Genomic DNA, 15,445 nt, shown 5'->3' with positions numbered 1-15,445 from the left:
CAGAATACAAAGTAGAGAAACAGCGTTGCCATGTCCTCTTTTTATAAGCGGCTTATAAAAAAAAAACTAAACTCGTGGGTTGCGATTTTTAGGATTATTTGCAGAATACAGTCAAATTAGAGAGGAAAGATAGGTGGTGATATTTATGAAAATGATTACATTTTCCAGAATGCATACACAACTATACCGCTACCCTTCACCCTGCAAACACAACTAGCTCAATTCTCATGAGAGATCTGGCAACACGGTAGGAGCTACAGCGGATAGCATAGCAGAGGGAGCGGGTGTAGTAAGCTTTTGCCCTTTAACAATCTACACAGGTGAGTCTAGTGCAATAAAACGGTACGTTTGTATCAGTAACGTATATGTATATCGGAGTCATACGCTTTTTTTTTATTTAATAAATTGCCCGTGAAGATTCCTTTCCGGGTTCTTATAAAACGTTACCAGCTAGCTTTAACGACAATAACAATGTTAGCCAGCCAGCAACCAAGCGACTATTGCCCAAAAACAAAACATTTAATCGCAGTATTTAAAGTTATTATTTTTTAATAATCTTAAATAGAAATAGCTTTTTGTTTGACTTCAGTCGTGAGGTGTTGTTAGCTAACTTACCCGTGCATCTGTTTAGCATTTGGCTAAAAGTCTAAACGAACACCTCATTTTGCTTATCTGTGGTTCAATTTAAGTTAATTAATTAAAATCACAATCATACTTAATTTGATGTTTCGTATGAGGGGGCGTGCTTTTGATTTTAGGCTCTGCACATTTATTTGAATCCCTGCATTACTGCCACAGTCATATTGGAGTAAATGAATGTGGTATTGTTTGTGTGCTATGTAAGTTACTGCAATCAGAAATCGAAAGTATGCCTGGTCTACATTGTGTAACCTGTCTGAGAATGGATTATAACTGCAGATATTGTCTGTAGATGTAATGCGTGCTTAACCCCGTGTATGCTGTTGAGCATTAAGTCTATGCTCATTGAAAATAATCATGCAACCCATGGATTTAAATCTGCAGAAGTCATGTAACTGAACGCTGTTGAATATCCATGAATGCATTAGCAGATGTTTTGTTATGAACATACAAGACTTTCGAGATTGATTTAAAGTTGTCAAGTTAAATTTTAATCAATCTTAACATTTCATTTAACAAGCAAGCTATTCCAGTTCAGTTGGAACCGGGAGTGTCTCTTGTATTCAAAAGTGTTTTCCAGATCTAACACATGGAAATATCCTCTTTCTCCTCCTGTGACATTTACTCTGACATTTGCCATTTCCCTAAGCAGACAGCCTGTGTTAGCAATCAGAGGAGTGATAAACAGAGTTATTTTGATATGGGCAAGCAGCTGGCACAACATTTTCCACAGTTGTAACATAATATGTGCCATAAGGATGTTCAATAATTTCATTCCCTTCTTGTAATTTGAGATGTTTATCTGGTGGCTCAGCTAAAAGACTTTAGTGTCTGTGATTCAAGGAAAAGTAAGTCAGGGCTGTTTGATGCGGTGTGAAAATTTACTCAACCTCAGGCCATCCAAAATGTACGCAAGTTTGTGTCCTCATCGGAACAGATTTGGTTGCCAATGCTTACCAATGGATCCTCTGCAGTAAATGGGTGCCGTCAGAGTGAGAGTTCAAACAGTTGATAAAAACATCACAAGAATCCACACGGCTCCAGTTCATCAGTTAATGGCTTGTGATGTTTGTAATAAACAAGTCCATCATTAAGATGTTTTTTAACTTCAAATTATTGCTTCTGGCTAACAAAGAGTCCTCTGTACATTATATTGGTTTCTGTCTGAACCAGGAGAGAAATATGCACAGATAAAGCACAGTTTACAAGCAAAAACAGTTCTAGACAAATATAATGGTGAGTTTTAATGTAAGAGGACAACAGTGGATGAATTACATTGGCTGGAAGTGACAGTTTAAAGTTAAAAGTCCTTCATGATGGATTAGTTTTTTTTATTTTTATATAGAAATGCAACTTTTCACTTCAAGTTAATTGATGGACTGGAGTTATGTGGATTACTTGTGGATTATTGTGATGTTTTTATCAGCTGTTTGGACTCTTATTCTGATGGCACCCATTCACTGCAAATTATCCAGTAGTAAGCAAATGATGTAATGCTGAATTTTTCCAAATGTGTTCTGATGAAGATGTGTTCTTGTTTTCGTTTGTTTGGGCCCTTACTAAACTATGTTTGGAGCTCCTCCCCCAAACAAAAGCTCAACTGTATGTAAACACAGCCCAAAGATAGCACACATCTGGTTTAACCAGGGTTCCTAGTTTAGGATGACAGCACACATCAACAGCAACAATGGCTCATTCATCACACTAGGGTGGTGCCCAACAGCAAACCCAGTGACAGACAGAGCACTGCTTAAAAAAGGGGGTGGAAGTTGAGGTTGGAGGGGCATGCATAGAGATGTGCATTTCATTGGTTAAGCGTAACACCAATCTCAGTGTCTGACTTTCTTTTCACTTTCTGTTCATATGACCTGGAGAGAAACAGTATCTTGGAAGATATCGGAAATGGAATGTATTTCTTTCTGGTGTAGGTGATTTGGGAATACAAGATCTAACAGTGTTTTGCTGTGATTTTACACTACAGGAAGCCCACTCTTTACAAAATGGGGGTGAAAGATCGCCCTCAGTGCTATTTTGATGTGGAAATCAACAGAGAACCAGGTAAGATGTGGCAATGATTTTTATTTGGTTGTTCTGAAATAGTCTTTTGTGAAGGTCAAACTGTTAAAAGTAGAAGTTGTGATAGAAAAATGCTTAAAATGTTTGCTTTTAGATTACTATTTTTGTATGTTTGGCTTTCTGTGGTTTTCAAAATCACTTTTCCAACTACAAAAATCATGTTTAGTAATGCAAAAAGTAGTCTGTTTATAAAAGGGATTCAGACGTGTGATCTTTATCGTAGCATTTGGTATAATCTGAAGATATCAAGTTGTGAAGTTTTAATAAAAGGTAAATAGTTGAGCCAGTTGTAAACATCTAATAATGAAAAAAGTGAAACATTATATGTGTATGTTTTGTAAAGCACTTTGGTAATGGCAGTTCAAATACCTGTGTCAGTGTGTGAGAAGCTGTTGTGGCAGTCCACACCCTGACTGGCAGGGCTCTTTTAATGAACCACAGATGTAGTGTTTCACCTCAGTCTACCACTAATTATGTGTTTTAAGAGAAACGTATGTGTCATAAAACCAAGACCTCTTATTTAGTAATTTTACACCCATTATTTTACAAAGCAAATGTTTTAACACCCTGTTTATATTCATTTTATTGCTTTTAAATGAAAAAGATCAAACTAGCTTCATGTACTATGCAAAGACACACCCTAACCTAAATATGAAGGAGCTGTTGTCGTTTGCCATGCTAAAGTCAGCCTGAAAGTTATATCCTATAAGTTGAATTGCAATAGTCACACTAATCTAATAATTGCTTTCTTTAAGCAAGCTTAAACCCTATGCACAAAACATACAGGTGCTGGTTTTAGATACTATGCAAAAGCACACCTAAATTTGAATGAGCATGCATTTTGAATATGAAGGAGGTATTGCCATTTGCCATTCACTGAGGTTAATCTAAAAATTACAGTTTATTAGTTGAATTGCCAAGTCACACTAATCTAATAATGTCTTTATCAGCAAGCTACAGGTGTTAGATTTCTGATCCATGAGTATAATGATCCCTTTTGCTTTCTTCCAGTTGGACGAATTGTCTTTCAACTGTTCTCCGATATTTGTCCCAAGACAAGCAAAAATTTTCTTTGCCTGTGCACTGGTATGTATACTTGACATTTGTTGTTTTATCAGGCTACAGCAAGTTAGTTTACCTAGACTTTGTCTTTAAAAGAACTCCTTTAACCAAAATTATATTACTTTGCAAACACACTCAAATAAATTTTCAACAGAGTTAACCTTGAATCTATTTGAGTGGTTTTATCTAAAATAACCTATAAAAACCTGATATAGGTTTTAAAATGGCTCTTTTATACTATTTCTCCTTGTTAATCACAATGAAAATATCCAAGGAAGCTGGAATGGCATTAAAGCGCCAATCAACCAACCAGCCTTAGCCTTTATATAATACCCATTTATGTCCACTTATACAAGCATAAGCTTATAGGGTAATAGCACAAAAATAAACCTGGAGGTGACTAAATCCTGGCTGTATAACGACAAGTGCAGGTGTTTTGCTGACAGCACTGAAGAATAAACCAAAGCTTTATTTACAGCCTGTTCTTAGAAGACAAAAGCCGCATTAGTCTGCATTGAGAAGGTTTGGTCATAAATTACAGTTGGTAATGCTTTGGGTCAATGCAGGGATCGTTTATCTCACCAGCTGAGATTGAAATTGGAGACGCATGCCTTCAGCTGACTGTTGTATCGAATATATACCAATCCCCAGGGCACCCACCCGTATTCATTTCAGTTTTATTGGCATCTCTTCCATGTTGATCAAATAGGATTAACCTTTTGCTGTCTGTGTAACTGTAGACTTCAGGACTGAGTCCAGTTGTTCAATTCAGAATACAGTACTTTACAGTATTAGTATCCACATTTTTAGTCTGTGAAATCTTGTTTTTTGGTTTGGTTCATGGCTGGTACATACTAGGTCTGTTATATACAAGTAATCATAAACAGTGTGTTTCTCTGGTTTGCTTGCAGGCGAGAAAGGCAGTGGCAAAACTACAGGGAAAAAATTATGCTATAAAGGCTCAACTTTCCATCGAGTGGTAAAGAACTTCATGATCCAGGGGGGTGATTTCACTGAGGGTATGTGCGGTTGTACTCATTGATTCGGATATGTGGAGATAGAAATATCTGTGGTGCCTTAGTCTAAGCCTTTACTTTGTATATTCAATTGCCTGTTCTTGTGAGTGAATATGCTTTTCTTTGCTTAGGCAACGGAAGAGGAGGAGAATCTATATATGGTGGATTCTTTGAAGGTAAGCCATTTTTAGATACGTTCTGTTCTTTATAAAACATTCAGTAACCTTAATTTGAGTGTTTAAACAACTTTTGCATGACTTTTGAATGGGCATCTCAGTTCTGTGCATGAATTACCTGTCATTGTTTTTATCTCGCTGTAGCTGTGAATCTTGACTCTTGTTTTATTCCTGTGATCTTATAATGATCTTCTATTTGAGTCAGCATGGAGAATAAGGGCTATTTATTTATTTAAAGGTCCAGTCTTCTTGCCTAAAATTTTCAACATATTCTTTTATTTATAGAGATTGTGGTCTTTTGCAAAATGAGAAGGTAAGAGATGTACACAGTGCAGTAACACAATGTAGACTAAACATTCTCCAATCCCCTGCCAAAAACGTCCACGCTGCACAGAGTGCTCATGGATATATGGACCATGAAATTGATTTGGTTAAATTAATACTCTTTTCTTTTTCTTTTTTTTGATGCTTTATTTTGTTTCTTTCTTAATTTTCCAGGATGGGTTGACATAAAATACAATACTCTTTAACATAATACAACTTCTAAAAGGGTTTAGTTCAACCAAAAAGGTCATTTATTCATCTCTCATGTTTTTCCAAACATGTCTCAGTTTCTTTAGTAGAACAAAAAATAAAATTTAAATAATGAGCAGGTCAATCTTTTCCAAGCAATTGCAATTAACTTTTACAACACAACTTTTTTATGGAATCTTTTTGAAGCTTCAAACCCCTAGCAATTGCATGGAAAAGAGCTGAATTTCATGACCACTTTTTCCTTTTGTGTTCCACAGTAAATCACCTGGATTGGATTGACGTGAGAATGAGAAATTAATGACACAATTTTCAGTTTTGGGTGAACTATTCCTTTTTCGAAATAATTCGGCCCAACTTTATCAAAGGTTTTGATTTAAACAGTAGTTGTTTTAATAGAAAATCACTCGCTTTTACACTAAAGAGCACGAGAAACACTCAAGAGTTCAGAAGCAGCATAGAAGCATCACTGATATCAGGTGTTCATGAACGTCTCTTTGCCTGCTCCTGTCCTTCTCCATAACACAACTTTTTGAAGCAGTCGACAAGCACTCAGTGTCCTTTTTTCTTCATATCTCTCTTCAACAGATGAGAACTTTACTCTCAAACATGATAGAGCCTTCCTCTTGTCGATGGCCAACCGTGGCAAAGACACAAATGGGTCCCAGTTCTTTATGTAAGTACTATTTACTCTGGTATAAGACACAGAGAGGGTGTATGTGTATATAGAAACAACCACTCATCACCAGATCTTCTGCTTACCATTTAATATGACTGATTGGTCACTATTAAATGACACATGCAATACGTATAAATTATTTATCCCCCCCAGTGTTCAGTTCTACAGAACTATTTTGCTTCAGTCATAGACTTTATAATAATATGCGCTTGAAAGCCTGTATCTGTTTTAAGAGATTGGCCAAAACCACAAAGAGCATCTGGGCTTTTAACTTTGACCCAAGTGTTGTACCTGCTTATATACTTACTCATACTTATGTCACTCACAATTTGTTGACACATCAATACAATTTTTAAAGACCAGTTGTGACCATCTTGACCATCTTGCTTTAATAGTAAAGCAAGATGGTGAAAATGGAACATTTTATTTGTTCTGTCTACTTTTTTATTGATTTAGTAAAACAGTCATCTTAGCTTCCCCCTTTGCCATTCACACGCTCTCTAATCTCTTTACCACATACATATTTATTTTGGAGACTCTACATGGTCTACATGTTCATGTGGGATGCTGGTGCATTTTCATCTCCCTTTTCACTTGTCACTGTGCATTTAGAAATATTTTATAATCAGAAAGCATTCCTTTTTTGCCTTTTTTGCCTACAAATGTATTACAATTTTTCTCTTGCCGTTTTTGTGTAAAATTTGCAGAAACTCTAGCATCCTGCTCTACCAAGGTAAAGTGTCTCTCCAAGGCTGTGCTTCTCTCTCCTGACTGTGTATTTCTGGTTGCTTTTAGCTAGCACTGGCTTCTTATTTATCATTAAATAATTTTCACCTCATAATAAATTCTCCCAGCACAGAGAACCTTGAAGTCTTTATTGATGTATTTCAAGTTTACAATCACAGGATGTATTTTCCTGCCATGGACACTGATTTCTAATTGAAGTTGTCCCTATAATATTTTTAAACAGGTTTAATTGGTTTTGTCAGTTTTGTCAATGTTGGCAGATGTTGGAGCTGTTCCTGTTCATCATTAGAATTTATTCATCCAGCCAATGTTATTGTGCAAGCACTACTGGTTTTAAATTCCTCAGTGTTTGAAATGATGCATACACATTTCTTCTTGATGACACACTGAATGCTTTTTTTGACTAAATGTATTTCCTTTTACCCCAACATCCCCCCCCCCCCCCCCCCCCCCCACACACACACACACACATATGTCCCTGTTGGATGACCTGGACTCGTTTACCTGACAACAGAACTACTAAGACAGCGCCTCATCTAGATGGGTAATGATCCAGTGGCTTTGTTTAACCATTTTTATGTTGTATATGTTGCATTAAAATAAAAAAGTTAATCTATATATTATAAGATCATTTGGATGCAAGCTTTTTCCCTAAATCCCACAATGTCTTGTAACTGTAAGGATTGTTGGTCTAATTTAGAGTGCATGTAGTTTTCGGGCTGGTCATCTCTGGCTTTGAGGTCATAAAGAAAATCGAAGGGCTGAAGACCGACTCAGCCAGCAGACCCTATGCTGACGTCAGAGTGATTGACTGTGGACAGCTGATTACAAAGTCTGCTAACGATGGTAAGCTTGTTCTTGAGTGCGAGATATAAACTAGGAATTTTGGCTGCACACTTTCCGCCTGTCACTATGCTGTTTGAACTTGTCTTTACCTAATGGAGAATATTTTTTAATCTCCACATCAACTGAATTATGGAGTGAAATATGGTGGTTAAAAATGGAACTGTGAAAGATCATAAAATAAAATGACGGGTGCTTTGAAATGCTGCCGAAACCAATTTTAATACACACACTTATGCTGCGTTCCAGGCAGGTTTTTGAGCCCGTAAATCACAACTTCAAACCACGACTCACGACTTTGTAGCGTTCCAGGCAAGTCATGCCAAACTGCCTGAGCGTAAGGAATTGTGGTAGCTAGATGTAAACAAACCAGCATGACCGTACGGGGCTTATGCTCATTTACAATCATTTCTATCATTTCTATCGCCAAAGGTGCTTACTCCTTGCTTATTTGAGGGAAACGGAGGAGGAAAAACGGCACATAAGGCAAGAGAAGCTGTTATACCTTTTATTTTACGTTATTTGTATATCCGTAGGGGCTGCCATGGTTGTTTCGTGGGCTATGTAGCGTCAGAGTGCTGAACTGGGAGTACATCGATCTAGTACGAGTTCACGGGTGGGAAGTCACGGGTTTGACTGCCGTTCCAGTGCACTTTCACGGGTAGAAGGTTGGAAAAACACTGGTTATGTGTTGCCTGGAATGCAGCATTACACTGTGTCCTAACCAGCATGATGCTACAGAGCATCAATTTACAGTCACAGGTGTTCCACCACAGCAAATGATGTGCAACAAGACATTTTGCCAGTCACTTGAATTGAATTTTAATCATGTCGTTCTGGGCAGTGCTGCCCAAAGTGAAATCTCACTGGTTCAAAATTCTTATAGATATATCTCATATATAACACGTTGCATTGTATTTTTCAATTTTTACTTGCAATATGCTTGGTTTGGACATAGTATGTGTGTTCCAGTTTGCGTATTTGCGTACAGTTGTCTAACGGTTTTTAGTATAAATAGTGTGATTAGTGTGTTCTCATTCCAAAAAGAAAAAACCTGGATGATGCACTTAATTAACCTGAAAAAAAACGTTAATTAAGTGTGGAATGTTGGACACTTAACTGTCGCTTTTTTAATTACTTACTGGAAGGGGAGAGGCTAATAGACTGATGTTGGATGACAGAGCAAGCTTATATAATTCATACACTAGACAGTTAAATACATAGCTTTTCACTAGTGTATAGTGCATCATTTAGGACACAACTAGTGTTGTTCATTATAAGTTTGTTTTATTTTGTGCCATGCACACAAAGCTCAAGTTCAAAATAAATTCACGCGCTCTGCGCATTGATAATGTAGTCAGAAATAAAGAGAATGAATAAATTACATTCTGTGGTGAATGTTCAGTACATTATCAGACAGTTTGAAGTTTGTTGTATCTCTGTAGTTCTTCAAGGCAAAAGGAGGAAAGCTTTCCATTCTGAGGATGACTCTCAGAGTTCTTCGGAGTCTTTATCTCAGTATTCCTTCTCTGATGGAGAGTCAGACAAAAATAATGCATCTCAAAAGAGGAAAAGAAACTCGAAGAGTAAGCACTCAAAGAGAAAAAGAAGAGAGACAAAGAAGGACAGAGAAACAGTTAAAACAGCAGGACATGTAAGGTAAATGATTGTGACCAGTGCCTTTTCCTCTTAAGCAATTTTATTTGTTATTCAGCCAATGATCTAAAGCAATAACACATTTGGTATTATCCTGTACTCACACTTTTCAGCTATATCACAGTCACAGTAAAAAATAATATATTGATAACCTTCTCAAATCCAAAGGTTTCACCAAGGAATAATTTAGAAATCTGAGCTGATTATGAATTCATTTTGTTTTGTGGTTGGCCTTTGTTTTTAGTTGTATAATAAAAATATACTGTCTACCCGATTCATAGTCATGCTGAGGGAGAGATGGCAGAGGAAGGTGATGGTGAGGTTGAGCAGAATGTGAAAAGGGAGAAGCCTGTGGTTCGACCAGAAGAGATCCCACCTGTGCCAGAGAACCGCTTCCTGCTCCGCAGAGACATGCCTACCCAAGAGGAGATAGTAAAAACGTTTGTGTCTTTTGTATAATTCAACAGATGTTCCTCTTTTCACTTAAACATCACAAGAGTCTTTCCTATGCATTCCCAGTTATTAGATTTTTCTAAAAATGCAAAAAAAAAATTGTCCTTAACAATTAATCCTTGAAATCCATGGCTCAGCTTTGATGTATATTGTGTGTATATTAAACCAAAAAGGTAAAGTCTTGAAACTGTTAAGTTTTCCCCCCAATAGGGCTGTGCAGGACACAGTCGTGACACCAAATGACACAAAACCAACTGTCACAAAATCTGGACGCAAGATCAAGGGCCGCGGTACTATGGTATGACAACCGTGAATTATATTTATATCACCTACAGAAAAAAAAAAAAAAAACAAGTCACAAAGTGACATTAAATAAAGTACAACAGACAAAATGCATTTTTACAAACCCAAAATTCTATCAGCTCCTTTAATAATTATTATAATTATTTAATTCTAATGATTTGACATTGACTTGTTAGAAAGGTGGATAGGTGCTTGATGGAATGATAGTTTGATTGGTTTGCCATGCATGAAGGGTTGTTGTTTTTTATTCCCTCTGCAGAGGTACCATACACCCCCCCGGTCAAAGTCCCGATCGGAGTCTGAAGGGGAACGGGGGAGCAGTGAGACTCCTCCACACTGGAAAGAGGAAATGCAGAGGACCAAGGCTTACCAGCCCCCCAGTGTGGAGAGATGGAGTAAAGGAGAAAGGTTTGTTCTTACACCATTTGAAAACGGTGCAATGATCAGTGTGATATTCAAAATTATTGTACGTGCCAAGATAATATTGGTAATATTGGCTTATTTTATAAGGTTTATATTAAAGTTTTTGTTTATATTAAGTTTTTGATTTGCTTTCAGAAATATGTTTAAAGTTGTGAAAAACATAGTTGGAACAGATTTTGATTTAGTATTTTTAATATTGTTCAAACAGATGGGATGACAGAAGTGACACCCCAAGGTCTAGGTCAAGAGAAGAGCGTTCCTTAAGTGAGGCTTCTGTATATTCCAGCCCCCATCAATCTAGAAAAGAAAAAAAGAAAACCAAACGCAAGAAGAAAACTAAGAAACGAAAGCACTCAAAGAAACATAAAAAGAACAAGACCAAGGAGACCTCCCAATCTGAGGATGAGATATCTGGGTCCTCTGGCAAGAGGTCGAAATATTCAAGCCATGCAGAGAGGAGACATTCTCGATCACGTTCTCATTCTTACTCTCATTCATCGTCGCGCCACTCCCACAGATCGTATAGATCAGGATCAGAAAGGAGACGTTACTTATCAAGCTCTTCTAGAGATTCACGATCTTATTCGAAGTCCAGGAGCAGATCTTATTCCAGAAGTCGGTCAAGGTCTGATAAACGGGTTCGGTCATCCATGAGGTCAAGTCATAGTCGATCAGGACGGTCTGTTACATATTCTAGGTCACTGTCTCGTTCTCGATCCAGATGCAGGACAAGGTCAAGAACCAGATCAAACTCTAGGTATAGTTCAGAAACCCCACCACGTTCCAGGAAAAGAAATGAGTTGAGATCCCTTCGAAAGTCAAAGCCTACAGAGGGCGGTATTTCCAAATTGGACAAGCATGTCCCTAAATCAGTTCAAGGTGAAGAATCTAAATCCCAACCAGCAGCAACTTCAGAGAGTGTCTCTGTGTTGCCTTTGAGTGACAGTCCACCTCCTTCTCGATGGAAACCAGGCCAAAAACCCTGGAAACCCTCTTATGTCTGCATTCAAGAAATCAATGTAAAATCAGCCCCAGCTTCAAATGCACTAATCAGCCCATCATCAAATGTACCTCTGGAGGCAATGTCCTCTCTAAAGCCAGACACGGCTGTTAGTCAAAGACACCCCAGCAGCAGTAACAATAATGTCCCTGATAGGCTTCTGCAAAGCAGTTTGTCCAGAAGCAGTTCACCTACTCGATCACGAAGTATCAGCAAATCACAGAGTCAGTACGGCAGCAGATCTTCCTCCTGCAGTAGGTCGGAGTCGTATAATTCATACAAAGGAGGAACCACTGAAAAAAAGAGAAAACATCGTAGATCTCTCAGAAATAGCCAAAAGAGAGTCAAGCATGCAAATTATGGTAGTGGCCATAAAGATTCATCTCCCTCCTCAGAGGACATATCAGATAATCCATACAGTGCTATCCACAGACACAATAATTCCTTGGTACAGAGAAACACACTGAAAGGCACAAATCCAAATCAAAGGAAAGGACCATTAGTGGACAACAATAATACATCTGGATGGGAAAGTGAAGGAGAGAACACAAGTAAGACTAATACTGCTCTGGAACACAACCAACTCCCTATTAGTGACGAGGGACTTACTGAAATGAAAAAGAGACAGATTTTGTCTCGTTGCTGGGAGTCTGAGAGTGATTCTGAAATGCCAGACAAAAAGGTAGTTAGTGATGCCAAACATGTGTCTGAAAAAGAGGAGGGAGAGGCTAGTTCAGAATCAGAATATGAATACCCTTTATGGACCTCTAACAAGTCAAACCAAGGTGCAGAAATGTCTAATGAATTGAAAGGTAATGAGAAGCTGTCTGTAGACACACAAACTTCAAAGCACAAGAACAAGAAAGCCAAGCGGAAGCGGAAGCACAAGAGGAGGCACTCTTCCAGGTCAGGATCTCGCAGATCTAAGGTCAAGAAATCCAAGAAGCACCAAAAGCCGAAAGAGACATTTCACTGGCAGCCTCCACTGGAGTTTGGTGATGAAGGTGAGGAGGATGATTCAGTCACTCAAGCAAAACAATTTCACATAGCAAATCCTGATGGTGTCAATGATGGAGCAAAAAGGCGTATAAAAGCTGGAAAGATCAAGCACCAAGTCTCAGAAAATAAGGATGAGGATCAAGGGAATATTGAATCATCACAACATATGTTTTCAGTAGAGTCTTCTAAAGGAATTGATGAAAATGTGAAGGTAACTGAAAGCCAAATATCAAAGCTAAATAGCAATACCGAAAGATGTCCAGCTCTAGAGATCCATACTAATATTTCAGACACTAACTTGGCAAGTAACAAACCAAGGGACCCAAATAAAGTTGATGTATATCCTCCAGAGGGCATCCCAGAAGCTAAGCAACCAGGTGCCAAAGCGATTGGCTTTTCCCCTCTAAAAAGTATTCAAAATAATGGTAGTGCGCTTGTTCCACCTCAAATAGAAAAAGGAAACTCTGTAACTATTGGTTCTGTTTTACCTCAAGGCAGTCAGCAAGAGGAATCTGTACCTGGTGACACTTCTCTCTCAGCAGTTGAAAATAAATGGAAACCTTTGACAGGCATGACTGTTGTGCAGGCTATTACTACAAAACCTTTGATTATGAAAATAAATAAAATGAAAGATCAACCGGAGGAAAAGGCCCAGGGTCTCAAGATTGAGATCAAGAGCAAGAGTAGAGTCCGCCCAGGATCCTTATTTGATGAGGTACGAAAGACAGCTCGGTTAAATCAGAGACCCAGACATCAAGACAGCTCGAGTGAAGAAGACTCTATTCCAGCAACAGGAGAAAGGGCTGGATCCCACTCTCGGAACAAGTCTAGGTCTGTGTCCAGTCACAAGTCGCACCACAGAAGTAGGTCCCATTCATATAGCCGCTCCAGGACTAGGTCCAGAAGCTACACCTACTCTTCCAGGTTGGTTACAACAGACAATGTTTTATGAATTTGTATGCCCAATCTTCCATGTCAAGTAAATTTTGCATGGTATAATTGTTCACACAGGAGCTACAGTAGAAGTAGAAGCAGGAGTAGATACAGCAGAGGACACTCTCTTTCTCGAAGTAGCACCTACCGAAGTTCCCATAGGTAAGTATTGAAAGATATTTATCTTTGATATATGTCTAATGGGGATCAAAATGTTTCTAATGAAGATGCAACGGTGATCTTGTTTTAGCCGTACAGCCAGTAGAAGTCATTCTAGAAGTCGCCACAGAGGTCGCCACAGATCAAGGTGAGCATGGAGCCAAAATGATTCATGCATTTGATCGCAACCAACCTAGTGTCGCTTAATTATTCTTAATTATGTCTTTTGTTCATGGAAATACAGGTCTGACTCTTACGATAGTTATTCTAGCCGCAGCCGCAGTCGTAGCAGGAGAAGAGAGCATCGGAGAAGGGAGAGCTCTGACCGCAGGTCCAGATACATAAATAAATCCATGTATTATTAACACTGTCTTGTTTGAATTTGATAATGTGCTTCATTGAAGCTAATTCTCTGATGTGTCTTCACGTTCAGGTCATATCGCTCTTACAGTCGCAGTTCCTCCAGGAGGCGAAGTCATAGCCGAAGCAGTCGATACAGCTGAGCTGAATTGATGTAGCATTAAGCCTCCCTATCCTCCTTCAAATGATTCTGAACGAATGGCTCAGTTTAAGATTGAAGTATGTACTTTGATGTACACTGTATCATCATTTAATGTGTAATTCACATACATTCTGCTGTATTTTTCCAAACGAGTCTATGTATGAATGTACATTTGAAACTAAATTAGTCCGTGCTTTATTCCGGGACACTTTTTTTAGTATTCCTAAGAAATGGAGCATAGAAACCCTCCAACTGTTAAGCTTAGGTTATATATCAACAGCCACTTACCTCAGTCTTTTGAACATGAAATTCTGTGAAATGTAAATGCCATGTTTTGATATGGCGTGCAGTTTTATTAAACAAATCAATGTAGACATGGATGGGAAATGTTTAGTTTTGGCCAAATTAATGTTTTGTGGATGCCCTCAGTGCATTTTTTAAAATTTGTACATAAAAACAAAATGTCTTGCTGAATGTATCTACTGCTGCTTATTGATACACCATTTAAATATAACAAACGTATCTTGCCAACTGTAAATAAAACTACATTTGTTTGTGAAATCTTACATGTGTGCTGTAAAATGTGTATTCTGTGAAATATATTCTTGTAACGACACCTACTTCATTTCAGTGACTCCTCCAAATATACACAAAGTTGAGTATGATGCATTAGAATGTGGATAAAAGGCCATCTCAAACATGTTTGTAAGTATTGACCACTACAAGCATGTCTGCTTTTTGATTTAGTCCTGTACTATATGGGTACTAGTGGGGGTACTGTACCTGTGCAGGGGTGCACTAGGATCAGAATTGACAACCACTGCACTGATCATGCATCCAAATGTACTGTCGGAGTTCTCTTATGAAGAATTCACTTTTGGCTGTTCTAAATTATTTAGTATAAACTATGCATTTCTAGATGCACTACACATACTAGCAATCATCAAAGTACAGTTTAACCACAAAGAGCAATTTTATTGGTATCTAAAATGCTAAGAGCACAGATCACATTTCTGCATTTTTGAAAAACTAGGGCTATAATTGCTCTGGATTTTCAGGATTCTGCATGCTCTCATGCACACAGTGAGATGCCGTCAAACATGCAAGGTCATGAGCACCTCCATGTCCCCATAAGGGCAGCTCGTATTGATTACTCATTTTTTAGCAGTAGATGCAGACTAGAGCTCAGACAGAAAAAAAATATCCAGTGCAATGGCCCTTTAAAACTTCTGACAAAAGCCCATATGA

The 15,445-nt window shown here is 38.2% G+C and overlaps 1 protein-coding gene across 2 annotated transcripts; it reads left to right on the top strand.

The window, feature by feature from the left end:
- Window positions 1-238: 238 nt before the first annotated feature.
- LOC306863489 (NK-tumor recognition protein-like) lies at window positions 239-14,821 on the top strand. 2 transcript variants are annotated; one of them, XM_079406838.1, is made up of 17 exons: window positions 239-320; window positions 2,621-2,697; window positions 3,727-3,801; window positions 4,689-4,796; window positions 4,925-4,969; window positions 6,089-6,176; window positions 7,441-7,470; window positions 7,627-7,772; window positions 9,215-9,428; window positions 9,707-9,865; window positions 10,089-10,176; window positions 10,441-10,589; window positions 10,813-13,527; window positions 13,615-13,698; window positions 13,787-13,843; window positions 13,940-14,026; window positions 14,129-14,821. In XM_079406838.1, exons 2-17 carry the CDS (start codon window positions 2,640-2,642, stop codon window positions 14,196-14,198), a joined length of 4,173 nt encoding a protein of 1,390 aa, XP_079262964.1. In that variant the 5' UTR covers window positions 239-320; window positions 2,621-2,639; the 3' UTR covers window positions 14,199-14,821. The 2 variants fall into 2 exon arrangements, with proteins under 2 accessions (XP_079262964.1, XP_079262965.1); XM_079406839.1 differs by lacking the exons at window positions 239-320; window positions 2,621-2,697; window positions 3,727-3,801 and adding an exon at window positions 5,255-5,282 and having other exon boundaries at window positions 4,745-4,796.
- Window positions 14,822-15,445: the final 624 nt, after the last annotated feature.

Source organism: Barbus barbus (genome assembly GCF_936440315.1).
Source record: "Barbus barbus genome assembly, chromosome: 44".
Taxonomy (NCBI): Eukaryota; Metazoa; Chordata; class Actinopteri; order Cypriniformes; family Cyprinidae; genus Barbus; species Barbus barbus.
This window is presented reverse-complemented; position numbering and strand designations above follow the sequence as displayed.

Coding starts and splice junctions, on each gene's coding strand:
- LOC306863489 (XM_079406838.1), top strand. CDS start 2,640: ATGGGGGTGAAAGATCGCCCTCAGTGCTATTTTGATGTGGAAATCAAC. Junction 9,866..10,088: donor CAAGAGGAGATAGTAAAAAC/GTTTGTGTCTTT, acceptor TCCCCCCAATAG/GGCTGTGCAGGACACAGTCG. Junction 14,027..14,128: donor AGGGAGAGCTCTGACCGCAG/GTCCAGATACAT, acceptor CTTCACGTTCAG/GTCATATCGCTCTTACAGTC.